This window comes from Ahaetulla prasina, chromosome 1 (assembly GCF_028640845.1).
Source record: "Ahaetulla prasina isolate Xishuangbanna chromosome 1, ASM2864084v1, whole genome shotgun sequence".
In the NCBI taxonomy this organism is placed as follows: domain Eukaryota; kingdom Metazoa; phylum Chordata; class Lepidosauria; order Squamata; family Colubridae; genus Ahaetulla; species Ahaetulla prasina.
In genome coordinates, this window is record NC_080539.1 from 56,420,261 (window position 1) to 56,434,187 (window position 13,927).

Below are 13,927 nucleotides of genomic sequence, written 5' to 3' on the forward strand. Positions count from 1 at the left end.
GAAAGGACTATATCACAATGTAATTCATTTTGCACATAGAAATTCTTAATTCCCTGGCATCTTTTTTTAAAAAAAAAAGGCAATGAAAAATATATCCACATGAGACTTTAATGGAGAGTTGATAATACTTACTTCCTACTCTCTGTGATAAGAAAAGACATTCCATCCTGCTCAGAGGCATCATTTTTAGTATTCTAGGTTCTAAGATTGTGCTCTGGCAAAGTATGGTTTCTGAAGATAAGCCTTATTAGGACTTAAACCTGCTTAGAGAAGAAAATTCAGAATGAAACTACCCTCTTTAGTAGATCAGATAAATCCAAGTATATTTGATGTTATTTGGAAACTGTAGGGAAGCTTCTTCAAGGTTTTTTGACTTACTGTACATCAACCTTCTCAGAGGTTTTCTGACTTACCATACCTCAACCTTCTATGTTCCCATGATCTTAAATTATTACTAAATCTGCACTACTATTAATCTTATCATTCCCATCACCCATCTCCTCCCACTTATGACTGTAAGATTGTTTCCTGATTGCTTATTTGTACCCTATGATTATCATTAAGTGTTGCACCTTAGAATTCTTGATGAATGTATCTTTTCTTTTATATACACTGAGAGCATATGCACCAAGACAAATTTCTTCTGTGTCCAATCACACTTGGCCAATAAAAAATTCTATTCTATTCTATTCTATTCTAAACATGCCAGACAACTTCTATTCTGTTTCATACAAGGTTAAAGGGCCAAACTAACCAGTTAGTCATTTGGTTGGCAAGGAATAAATCAGGCTTACTGCTATTATAACATCTGTAGGAAACATAAAGAGTTTCTCTTGCACACTCCTGCCCCCTTTTTGACTGATCCAACCCTAATCTCTTTGGATTCTGTTAGTGTGCACCCCAAGAAGATGAAAGGAAAAAACGCCGGAGAGAAAGAAATAAGATTGCAGCAGCCAAATGTCGAAACAAAAAGAAGGAAAAAACGGAATGCCTGCAGAAAGTAAGTTAACTGATACTTTCTAATTAATATCTGCAAAATATAAACATATCTATGTAAGGTGAAAAGGTCCTTAAAATTTCATGGATAAAATAACTGTGAAGATTTTCACTGTTATTTTCACTGTGAGTTGCTAATTAATTATAACATTGGTTAACATTGTTAAAGGTGAAATAATTCAGGCTCATCAATCTGGAGAGAAAATGTAATCTTACACTAAAGCTTTAGAAGTACTTTAGAAGTGCTTAATTAATTAAGGTTTCTAACCCAAATAATAATGGAAAATCCTTTCTTTTAAAATTTAAACAATTTTCAAGACATATTCAAATGGATCAAAGAAACGCTCACTGTACTTATAGTTAAATACAGTAGCAGAAAGCTATATTTTTTTCTCCCAAGTAGCTGATCTTTAAAATGGGATTCTGCCTTCCTTCCTTCCTTCCTTCCTTCCTTCCTTCCTTCCTTCCTTCCTTCCTTCCTTCCTTCCTTCCTTCCTTCCTTCCTTCCTTCCTTCCTTCCTTCTTTCCTTCGGTTGTATCTTATATTCCCCAGCTATCTCAAAAATTAATAGACACTTCAAAATGTCCTGAAGAAGAAGATAAAGTTCCTGCCGCAATTTTTCCTTTTGGGAATTATAATGGATTGTACAGGGATTGAGACTAAATTGATTTTGAATTTAATAACAGCAGCAAGGCTGTTGATTGGATAATATTGGAAGAAAAAAGAGTTACCTACAATAGAAGAATGGATATTGAAAGTTACTAACTTGGCTGAGATGGCTAAAATCTCAGCTTTTTTGAAAGACAACATGCAGGGAAGATATTTAATTGAATGGAAAAAATGGATTGATTATTTACAAAACAGATATCAGATTAAGAAATATCAGATTGCCTTTGAATAATTAGGAAGTATTATTTTATGTAATGGGGGGGTTGGGAAATGAAAAGATTTGGATGAGGTTAATTGGATTAGAAGGGAAAATTTTACTCTATGTTTGGTTTATGTATAACAATACCTTGTGATTGACCCGGGAAGCCGGGGTATGTGTGTGTGTGTGTGTGTGGTGGTGGTGGTGAAGGGAGGGGGGAAGGGAGTTTTGTGGGGGGGAGGGGGAGAAAAAGGGGAAAAAATGTTTTTGCTTGTTAAAACTTTTTCAAAAAAAAAATAATAATAGACAGTACCAGACTGCAGAAAATAGAGGTAGCAAGTAATAATAATAGTAAATTTATCTATTCATTAAATTTATATCTTTCTTCTCCTTTAGATTGCCTTAGTTGTTTTCCCGCTCACCTACCCTACAAGTTGAGATATAGTGACTGAACTATAAATGATCAGAGGGTTGGACTAGAAGACCCCCAAAGTCCATTCCAACCCTATTATTCTGTGTTCTGTATTATAATTATCATGAAATCCACCCCACTCCCTTGAACCATTGTACCACAAGACAGGAATTTGTTTGGTTGAGTTGGAGCTGCAAGAAACAGAAGATTCTTGTGGGAAATTTAAAATTGGAAGAGTAAAAAGATATACTGTGGATAGGAAGACAATAGCTTGTAAAAGGAGTATGGAAAGGAATGAGAAGGCATTTAAGGTATATGAAAAATGTACTGGATAGACTGAACATGGGGGAAGTGAATAATTTTAGCTGCATAGAGATAAAAAGATTAAAGCTGATATACAAGGCAAAAAGATACAAAGAAGAAGCCATCATAATTATTTATGTAACCTTGACAGAAAATGGGTTTCCATATTTCCCAGTACATATTATCATGTTAATGAATCCTAACCTATGGGTTTTTTTTGTTTTTCCCTTGTATTTTTAAAACTTGCATTTCTATGTTTATACCTTTCTTTTGTTGCCAGGAATCGGAAAAACTGGAAACTATCAATGCCGAACTGAAGGCTCAGATTGAAGAGTTGAAAAACGAGAAGCAGCACTTGATCTACATGCTCAACCTACATAGGCCCACCTGTATTGTCCGTGCCCAGAATGGTAGGACCCCAGAGGACGAAAGGAACCTTTTCATTCAGCAGATCAAAGAGGGAAATTTGCAAGGCTAAACAATAATGAGGCAGTGCTCAAGGTTCTTTAGCCGTGCTTCTTACCATTAAAACAACAACTTGCCATCCCAAGTCAGAAGCCATGGAGAAGAAATTTCAGCATTTGTGGCCTCCATTGACTCAAGAGAAAATGGATCCGACATGATTTTGCTGAGAAGAAAGAACTATGGTAGTTTAGCTTCAGCTTTCCCTAGCAAAGTCTCAGTTGGGTGGAAGTGAGCCACAGCCTTTGCTCCAGGTCTAAGCAGCTGCTACACTTGCTATCCTAGAAGCAGTATGACTCTAAACTTGTTAAACTCCTGCTGGCATGCACTTGCAATGTTTCTGGTAGGGCCGAAGGGTTCTCTATGATGCACAACTGATGAACTGCCAAGCTGAAAGGATTCCACTCGCTAGGTAGGGAATGTAGGTGGACTGGGTTTTGTTTTGTTTTGTTTTGTTTTATACTTTCAAAGAAAAGAAGTTAGCAACTTCCAGAATGTTCTTTTTAGTTCCAAAAGGCATTGCAGTATAATGGGAATTGCTATGTTTCTACAACTAATACAAGATCTAACTTGGGCACTGCACTTTGTTAAAACATGCTTTCATAAAAGCCCTTCTGTGGGTTTTTGATGACTCAACTTAGAGGTGATTGTGGGACAATGTGATAAGCTTCAGTGTATTGCAGAATTGCTCACCGAATTAAGACTCAATATATCAAACTGGAGCATTACCACTCTTGGCTTACTTTAAGAAGGGGGAATGTCCCTTTCAAAACTCAATGAGTCACATGCAGTATTCAAAAGACTGTTATACAACCATGGTATAATCACTAGAGATGTAGAAGTGTATGCCTTCCTGACCTGTAATTTATCTTGTCCTTGATCTTGTTCTTACAAATGTTTCCTTGGCACAATCTTTTTCAGAACCAGAGAACGTAATTGCTGGCAATTTACAAATATTGATTTATATGTAGACATTGATTAAGTGAAAACATTATCCACCAATGAAGATTATGGCACAGCTAGGAATAGAGATGAAAAAGTACAGTAAAGGTGGGCTCTGTGGTTTTGGACTTGCTTTGATGGAATGCTTCACATCAGAAAAGCAACACTATTCTTTTCATGAGGCAAGGTGTTAGAATTCTCTTTGGTGAGCCTGGATTTGGGGTTGCCTTGAATCCTTGTCTGGCAGATCCATGAGTCAGAAGAAACTTCGAGTCAGCTCCTGGCAGCACCAGGAGAAGCTTGTACATGCACAGAAATGTCTTTCATCTAATGAATCTGTCAGAGAAAATAGTCAAAACCAATAAAATGATATAACATGGCCCTTTTGCTTTTAAGAAACGGGTCAGGGGAATGCCACTCTAACGGGATATTTTACTGATAGTATCTCTTTGAAGACTGGTGAGGTAGTAGCCCAAGAACCTTGACTACTTCTTAAGAACTTCAGAGTAAGCCCAGGAGATACTTCTTTCATCATTCTGTAAAGTAGTAGAAGCTAGTACTGGAGGCTTCCTAGTTGTATTTAAGCCAGCTGCTGAGTCTCAATCCATGTTGGGCTGATATATGGACAACAAAATCTGGATCTTCTTAAAATTATGGGAGCATACCTTAAAACCAGCATTGGCCTTCCATATAATCAAAAGTAAATGTTAAACAATAAAGATAGTAGTCTGTTTAACTGGCAATGTTAACTTTTAGCTTAAACTTCTTAAAGTGCTCTTCTGCAGGTCATTCTTCTAGATATGTAACAGCTCTGAATTTCCAACCAGCATGATCAAGAGACAATGCACACTAGGCGTTATGGGAGTTATGAGAGTATTTCTTTTGGATGACCAATGCATTATTTCTAAGATTCTGTTATCCCTGGGAGGTGCTATGATTGTATTATTCTTACTGTTTTCAGCTGGAGGAATGACTGGCTTAGAGCAGTGTTTCTCAATCTTGGCAGAGTTACAATGGGTAGACTTCAACTCTCAGACCTCTGGAAGTTGAAGTCCACCTTTCTTAAAACTGTCAAGTTTGAGAAACACTGGCTTAGAGTGACACATATGGTAAAATGTTCTAAAGCTGTAATTAGGTGAAGCTGTAATTTTGATGTGGGAGATTCTGTCCTGATGAATTATAGCAACAAAGGACTGAGGAGGAGAATGTTCCCACTTTTGCTCCTTCACACTCTTAAACTGAAGGTTAAACTGAAATGCAGAAGGTTAAATCTGGGACTGCTTGCATAGGGAGCAGATGCTATGATTCCTCCCTTATTCCCAATAGATTTCTTCACAGATGAACTTTCTGGTTGAAGTCCTGACTGGGATAAAACCCCAAGCGCAATCCTTTAGTTGTCTACACATATGACAAATTTGAACAGTGCCAATCATTGTAATGCAGAAGTGATGGGCAGGGAGGATTAATATGCCATATGCCTTGTTCAAAAGGCCAGTCTCAGTTCCCAGGCTTTTCAGTGAGGATCTCTGCATATCCCTAAACAGAACAAGAATATTGTGTCTCAGATTTTAACAATTCATATTTATAATAAAAAATAAATAAAATTGAATCGGGAAGCCTGTTCGATGTTGAATATCATTTTAGATCTCAAATTCTGGAAAATTGAAGGATTTGTTTTCAAAACCTGTATTCTTCTTTACAAATTTCAAAAGAATACAAAAACAAAATTACAAAAATTAACAAAAGTTCAAATGTTTTCTGAAATTCTAAGTTATAGAATTTAAATTGGAGAACTCAAGTTTTTAATTCTGCAATTTTTGCTCTGGAAGAAACTTGATTTAAAAAAATGGCACATTCAGTAGAACCTCTGATCACGAACGCTTCTGCCCATGACCAAATTGTGTTCCGACCAAAAAATTCACATTTTTTTTTCTGCGACCAATTTCCCCTTCCGTGCCTTTTTTTTTGGTTTTTTTTTGTAAATGCAAACCAATTTGTAAAACAACCAAATCGGTTTGCGATCAAAGTTATGGAACGAATTAAGGTCGTGACCAGAGGATCTATTGTACTTTTTTTTAAAAAGAAAATTGCTCAACTCTTTTAGGTATATTAAATAATATTTGCATGTTTTAGTCTTTGAGATCTATTTTCTTCAATGACAGAATTGAAGTAGACTTGCAAAAAGCTTGCAAAAAGAATACTTTGTCCAAGCATTACTTCTGTTAAAATTTATATGCATGTACAATCCTCAAACAGCAACATCAAAATGTAGACTCTCAGTCTTGACTAGTTTATTTCTTATCTCACACTAATTTTTACATTCTGCAACAGAAGTATTTGATATGCTTTCAATAATCTGGATATATTGTTATGTCCATTACATTACTGTGTTCCAAATACATATATATTTCATGTAACCAAAATACAAGGAAATGGGCCAAGATCTGTCTCTTTAGAGAAATATTTTTTTTTCCAGCATCCAAAATGGCTTTTTCTGAAGGTTTTTTGATCACCATATTTGACAATATATCCCAGTGGCCTTTGTATATCAATTCATTGACTAAACCTTATATGAAGGGGTATTATATAACTGCTAACTTCTAGCAGCTGAGTAAATTGGGTTTATTTAACAATGATTCTATGGACCTCTGCAGTTATATATGATTATACAGCATATAACCTTCTGTAACTGTTGTTGTCTCTGAAAGCATTCATTTAAGGTAGATGCTGTGAACTGAATCCAAAAATGAAAAGTGGAAGGAAATATATAGCCTGTGCTTCAAAGGGCACAGAAGAATATCCCAATAGGCTCCGTCATTAGGCCAGAACAGAGAGAGTGAGAGAGGCACTTTAAAAAAAAAGAGGAAAGAGACCTGGAAATTATCCATGCCCAATTAATCCTCAAGCAGCAGACCAAGCTACTACATGAAGGAATTAGTTCAAATCCTCCCTATTCCAGTGAGATGCACTGTATTATTACTTACACGCTAGGAATGGTTTCCAAATGTTTGCTTCTGCATATAAATTTGCATATATGTCAGCCAATCTTGTAAGCTCCTTTGATTTTTTTCTTGTTTGTATGGGTGGGAGTTGATATATTTGCTTTGATGAATCTTCTAGTCATCCTATCCCAGTTTTCACAATTACAGTATATTTCTTCTACTTTGGAAGAACATCTCAGGATTTGCTTTCATTTTGTTTAATTAATGATCTAGAATCTCATAGATATATGGAGTAGACTTTTTGTAAGCAGAAGGTAGCTTCCACTTCTACGAAGACTCTCTGAGTTTAAGACCTTCTCAAGCTAACAAAAGTTACCTTCAATGTTAACACAATATAATACTCCAAAAGGCATTTACAGACCCATTGTCCATATATTTCAGCTGTTTCCAAAAGCCATCCAAAAAAACAAAGAAGTAATTTCTGATGCTGTTTTATGTATTATGTTCTATAGACCATTTCATGAGAGAATTAAGATTTTTCCCTTAAATATTTTTCTATGCGTGTTTGATATCCTATTTAAAATGACGCGGGCGTCATGTTGCTGCTGCTGCTGCTGCTTCAAGTTACACAAATGTTGTTAACTAGCATGCCAAATGTTTACTAAGGCGCTGCTACCTTTGTCAAAGATATTTCTTTTTTAGCTGTGGCTGCACGTTAATTCATTTGAGTTTGGAGACAGCATGTGCCTCAAGATGGTACAACAGTATATTTTTTTCATCGCTTGAGAGAATAATGGACAGAAAGACTGAAATATTCTGTAATCCTATTCTATTTTCAGGACTGTACTCTAATGAGCCCTATGTCAGAAAAAATCCACCTGATGTAACTTTGCCTGTTTGTAATGACTGTAGATGTGATCATGGTGGAATTTTTCTTATTATCTACAAGAACAGATACTGTTCTTTGGGGTGGTTAGGAGATATTTGAATGGGAGAAGTGCATGAATGTATTTATCTATTTTTATGTGAACATTTAATAATACAATAAAGATGGTTTGTTTTTTTATTAAGTTTTATGTTTTGATACTTTCATAATAATAAAGACTAATGTGTGTTTTCTCCTATTTGGCTTAATTTGTCTTGTTTGAAGGACCAATGTTCATGTAGAACCTCTAGATAGTTATTTTTTCAGTGTGTCCTAACTAATGCCAATTCGCACATGACCCTTAGCTAGGGCCCGTGTTAAGCCAACATCATACCTCACTTCCCACTCTGTGCCAATGTCATCATTTTTTACCTGGACTTCTATTGCCTTCACTCATCATGCTATTGTAGGGTATGCTCTGCACCTGGAATAAACTGTCCAATTAGTCATCAGTCAAACTAGCCTGAATATTTTTTTAAAGGTTTTGTATATGCAGGTTCTATAACTGACACAGTACTAATGGTCCTGGCTCTTCCATTATGTTATGAATTGGCATTGAATTTGAAATAATAAATATATAAATTAATTAATTAAGTTGATTTCCCTAGAAGCATCTTCTTCAATCCTCCAAATGTATTAAGAGTATAATGCCTAGAATATTCAGCTCATAAGATTTGTAGAATTGGAAGTTCAAAATATCTGGTAAACCTCTGGGAAGATTTCTACATCATTACATTTTTGGCATTTAACTGCTATCAGCCCAAATATCAGGCTCATTGGGTTTAAATAATTGCTAGGGGAGCCACATGATTTCTCATACATACCAAGCTATGAACAAATATCTCTTCTATCTATGCTCAAACAATGAGATAAAAGGCAATTATTTCAGAATCTAATTCAGATCATAAATTAATCACCAGTTACACTGAGATACTATGTGGGTACAGAGAAGATAGATAGATAGGTAGGTTGGTAGGTAGGTAGGTAAGTAGGTAGGTAGGTAGGTAGATAGATAGATAGATAGATAGATAGATAGATAGATAGATAGATAGATAGATAGATAGATAGATAGATAGATGAGAGAGAAAAAGAAACATAATAGATATGGATTTCAGGATAATAAATATATGACCTTCATATTTCCAATGATGGGATTTAAATAATTGTTCTTGTTTTTTCTTATTCAACTTGAATGCCCCAAATGTAACATAATAGAACTCTATTACCATTAAAAAAACAAATACATATGTTTTACTCCATTTAAGAGCATATTTTCACTTCCACATCTCTAGTTCTGCTTTTTCAGTGCTTGCTCACCATCTTATATGAAAGTGAATTTTTGGACACTTAAAATTTTGCAACTATTTTGCAAACCTTCTGTTGACTTAATTGCCTCTTTTAAAATGCTTTGTTTATTTCTACTGCATTTTAATCAATTTGATGTAATCTATTGGAAAATACAATAGGCAATACAAGGCAATGTAAGAGATACAGATGCAAAAGTGACTGTGTCCAAATTTTTTTCCCTGTCAGCTTCTCTCTTGCTTTATCACCCTTTCTTTCTCTGAGCTATCCTCTAGTTGATTTGGATTTTTCTTTTTTCTTTGTCCAATTGGAGGCAAGTCCTGGGGGTAGTTTCTTCCCATGTTGCTCTTGGCTGTTCATGAAGACAGCTTCGAAGAGTCCAGTCTGAGTTGCAGTACTGTAGCAACAGAGCTGGGTTGGTGCTCACTCTGGACTATGACTATCACACACTGTGACTGAATCTTCTCCTGATTCTTTCCCTTCTTATCCATGCAGGAAAGGCAAGTCTTGTAGGCTGGTTTCTGTCCAAGGATATCTTCCAGTGCCTGTCTTTTTCTTTTTCCAATTGGAGGCAAGTCCTGGGGGTAGTTTCTTCCCATGTTGCTCTTGGCTGTTCATGAAGACAGCTTCGAAGAGTCCAGTCTGAGTTGCAGTACTGTAGCAACAGAGTTGGGTTGGTGCTCACTCTGGACTATGACTATCACACACTGTGACTGAATCTTCTCCTGATTCTTTCCCTTCTTATCCATGCAGGAAAGGCAAGTCTTTGTAGGCTGGTTTCTGTCCAAGGATATCTTCCAGTGCCTGTCTTTTTCTTTTCGGGATTGTTCTCACTAGTTTTAAAGATTTAGGGGAAAACAAGGAAAGGGAGTCTTTGTAGTAGTGAGGGAAAGGGATGGGAAAGCAAGGGAGCATGCTTTTTGCAGTGTAGACAGTAACTGAAAGGTGTCTGTTGCAAGATATAAGGGTGGAATGGAGGGATGGGCTTCTGTTGGGGATGAAGGAGCCACAAGAATAAGGAGTTAATTGACTTGGTATTTGAATCAGCAACACAATAAGAAACAATACTTGCTGACCAAGGAGAATTTAAGACTCCATTATCCTAGGAGGAAAACAATTCCACAGGGCAGTGATAAGGGAGGAATTATGTGGAGCACTCTCATCAGTTGGATCTGAGGTGATACTTGTTTGGAAAGAGATATTGCAGATCACCCACTCACAAGAGATTAAGATGTCATAGGACCAAACCAGCAATTAGGAAACGGAGCTTCAAAACTTGGGTGAATTAAATGGCAGAGGAAATGTCCTTGAGGGATAGGAGAAAGAGCTGCTTCCAAGACAATGGTCAGATAAAAGTGGTAAGAGACCAAAGCAAGAATGTAGCATGCAGATACATCTCAGACAGTCCATCCCTAGTTTTCATGAAGCTGAAGTGAAGAAGTGGGAGAAGCACATTCAGACTTGTAAGGTTCTGTTGCTACAATACAGCTTTACAATAAAGTAGTATTGATCTACATGACGTTGGTTTCCTAGTCTGGTCTACCTTGAAGGGGACAGGAGGGGGTGCATTTGGAATGGATTGGGAGAGGGTAGAAGATGACATCATACGTTCCTGTACTCAAGAAATGGTGGGTGGCAATATTGCAAGCAGAAAATGCAGATCTTCCCTTTCTTTCATTCTTTCTAGCCTCCACATATCTACTCAACTTTCAGTAGATCCAAATATATCTTCTGCCAATTAGAGCAGGTATCTTGCAAAATAGAACAAAATAGTTCATAGGAGTATGTCTATGTACAAAAATCAATCCTCCCTGGAAAGACATTTCTGCCTCCAGAGGGCTCAGTTAGGGTTACTAAATCACTCAGTAGTGTAACAAGGCTACCCGTAACAGCTTCCTATATAAGATAAATTATTCTCAGTTTATTTGGGGGATGGCAGCAGTGAGACAATTTTATTTCTCTGACTCATGGTATTAAAAATCCAAATTTGTAAATAGTATGAGCTGCCCACCAGTATGGGATTTGATGGATGTTCGTATAATTGAAAGTTCAATATCTATAAATTGAGATAACATAGTGCTATATTTTTGTTTGTAATTCTCCAAAGACAAGTCATTCTTTGTAATCTAAGCAGAATGATTGTCTGAGACATTAAACTGCAAATCATGAAGGTTTTAATAGTTAGAGCTGTTAAACCTGCATGACGTATTCACTCAAGAAGTTTAAACATTCCAAGGGAAATAAAAGCCCCCTAGTGATGGATGCCATTTGTTTTCAGAATAATGAAAAACAAGATGGCTTCAGGGCAACTTCTAGATTTGGTAAAATCTTTGTGAAGGACCCCCAAAAGTATAGAATATTTTAAACCTCTTCTCTGAGATCAGAAAGAGAGCTAAAAATGTAAAAGGGGATGGCAGATTTTGCTGCCATGCCTTTTGCTGACATAGAAAGTCTCTCAGGTCCTGTTTATGATTTCAAAGAACTTAAATTTTGAGAGGATCTAAAGCTGTGTTGAAATTCAAATTTTTTTACTACTGGTTCTGTGGGCGTGGCTTGGTGGGCATGGCGGGGAAGGATACTGCAAAATCCCCATTCCCTCCCCACACCAGGGGAAGGATAGTACAAAATCCCCATTCCCTCCCCACTTCAAGGGAAGGATACTACAAAATCCCCATTCCCTCCCCACTCTGGGGCCAGTCAGAGATGATATTTGCCAGTTCTCTGAACTGCTCAAAATTTCCGCTACCAGTTCTCCAGAACCTATCAGAACCTGCTGGATTTCACCCCTGATCTAAACCTCAAAAGTGGTTTTCCTCCAGGTTTGGAAAGGCTAGTGGCTGGAGCATCTTTAGGAATAAATGTACATGACATTTAAAAAGGATGGCTTTAGATGGCTTTAATTGCGTATTTATAACTATCTTAACTTCTTTGATTCTCTTCCCTTGTAGATGCTCTTGACTAGTTGGTGTTGTAGATGGCATGCTTACTTTTTCACAGTTAAAGAGATGGATACTGCAATAGATATCAAAGCTTTTATTATCAATCACACTTCATTTTAAGCTCCAGTGGACTTATAAATGTGGCATTGGAAGCAGAAAATTGATGGTAGTGGAAATTGGTCTCCACTCAGTCTTCAGCTTTGCTTTCTGGTCATACTAACCTATTGGACTGTGCTATATATGCCAAGCTTTATTTTCATGCTTAAAGTCCATTTTGTATACTGGAGAAATTATTGGAAGGAGAAAGTCCAATTTTAATTATTATTCTGATTGTCACCTTTAACAAAATCAGAGATGCTTTTAGTTTTCATAAAGAATTGGTCATATAAAGTAGGAAACTTAGAAATGTTCATTGGGCAGCTTCTATGGGGCCAGATAGTGATAGTTGCAAAACTGTGTGTCATAGAGTAGGTAGCTCACTAACTTAGCTCTTAAGATATTTTGGCACAAAATCTTGTAAAGATACAGATCTCAATTGTTCAGATGAAGATGTCAGGGCTCGAACTGGAGTTGTTAGACCTGATTTCTTTGACGCTAATGTTGATAATTTCCAGGAGTGAGAGATCTCTAATTGCTTGAGGTATAATTTCCACCATTTAAAAAAAAAGTTTGGTTGTGTACTGTTTTATTAATTACCGGGTAAATGGTGAAATTGTGCACTAGTGCAGGTGTGTCAAACTCGATCCCATTGTGGGCCGTATCAGGATTTTGTTTGTCCTTGGGGGCCTGGGGTGGGAATGGCCTGGTAGACATGGCGGATTGGGTGGGTGTGGCCAGGGTAGGCTGGGGTGGCATGGACTGGTTCAAATCTGGGTGCGTCTTATACTCTGAATGTAGCCCCGCCCAGCTTCTCAAATGGAGGTTTCAGAGGCTGAAAAAAGCATCAGAAACGGAGCTTCAGAAAAAATAGCCCCAAACAGAGCTTTAGAAAAAAAGCCCCCACACAGAGCTTCAGAAAAGAAGCTTCCAAACAGAGTTTCAGAGGCATTTTTTCTGAAGTTCTGTTTTGGAGGCTTTCAGAGGCAGAAAAAAGTTTTTTCTAAAACGGAATTTCAGAGGCAGGAAAAAAAAGCCAAAAAAAGCAAGGCCCAGAGTTCACAACCAAGGAACCTGTTGCTAAAATTCACCTCTGGGAATAGCTGATTGGGGGTGTTCCAGGAGGCCAATCCACCTGCCAATCTGCTTTTTTCTTATTTTCCTCCCCAAAAACTAAGGTGCGTCTTGCAGGCGATCGCGCGCCCCGATCCCTCTGACTTCTCCCGTTTCCCGGATGGTCAAGACCCTCAGAGCCTGGGCCTTCGGCTTATGTTATGTAATGCACGGTCCGTGGTCAATAAGGCCCCTCTAATACATGATCTTATTCAGGGGGGTGCCGCGGATCTTATAGGCGTTACGGAAACCTGGTTGGGCACTGAAGGGGGCGTGCCCCTTGTTGAAATGTGCCCACTGGGCTTCCGTGCATTCCATCAGCCGAGGGCTCAGGGTAGGGGTGGGGGGGTGGCGGTTGTTATTAGAGAGAGTCTAGAGCCGAAGGAGACCACTGTATCTCAGATTGCCGGGTGTGAATCCCTCTTTGTGAGATGGGGTCATAGGTGTCAGATGGGCTTGTTTGTCGTGTACCTGGCTCCTTGCTGCGTGACAGCTGCCCTGCCCGAGCTCCTGGAGGTGCTTGCTGGGGTGGCAGTAGAGACCCCCAGACTTTTAGTCATGGGGGACTTTAACTTGCCATCTTCCGGTTCGTCATCGACAGCAGCTCGGGAGTTCATGGCTTC

General features: G+C 37.8%; 1 protein-coding gene across 7 annotated transcripts in view; it reads left to right on the plus strand.

Moving 5' to 3' along the window:
• Positions 1–8,050, plus strand: part of ATF3 (activating transcription factor 3) — a 41,834-nt gene extending 33,784 nt beyond the window's left edge. For all 7 annotated transcript variants that reach the window (XM_058165352.1, XM_058165349.1, XM_058165347.1 and 4 more), the window contains 2 exons: positions 893–1,000; positions 2,861–8,050. In XM_058165352.1, the coding sequence (XP_058021335.1) occupies positions 893–1,000; positions 2,861–3,058 (306 nt within the window). In that variant the 3' untranslated portion in view covers positions 3,059–8,050. The remainder of the gene's footprint in view (positions 1–892; positions 1,001–2,860) is intronic.
• The last annotated feature ends 5,877 nt before the right edge of the window (positions 8,051–13,927 follow it).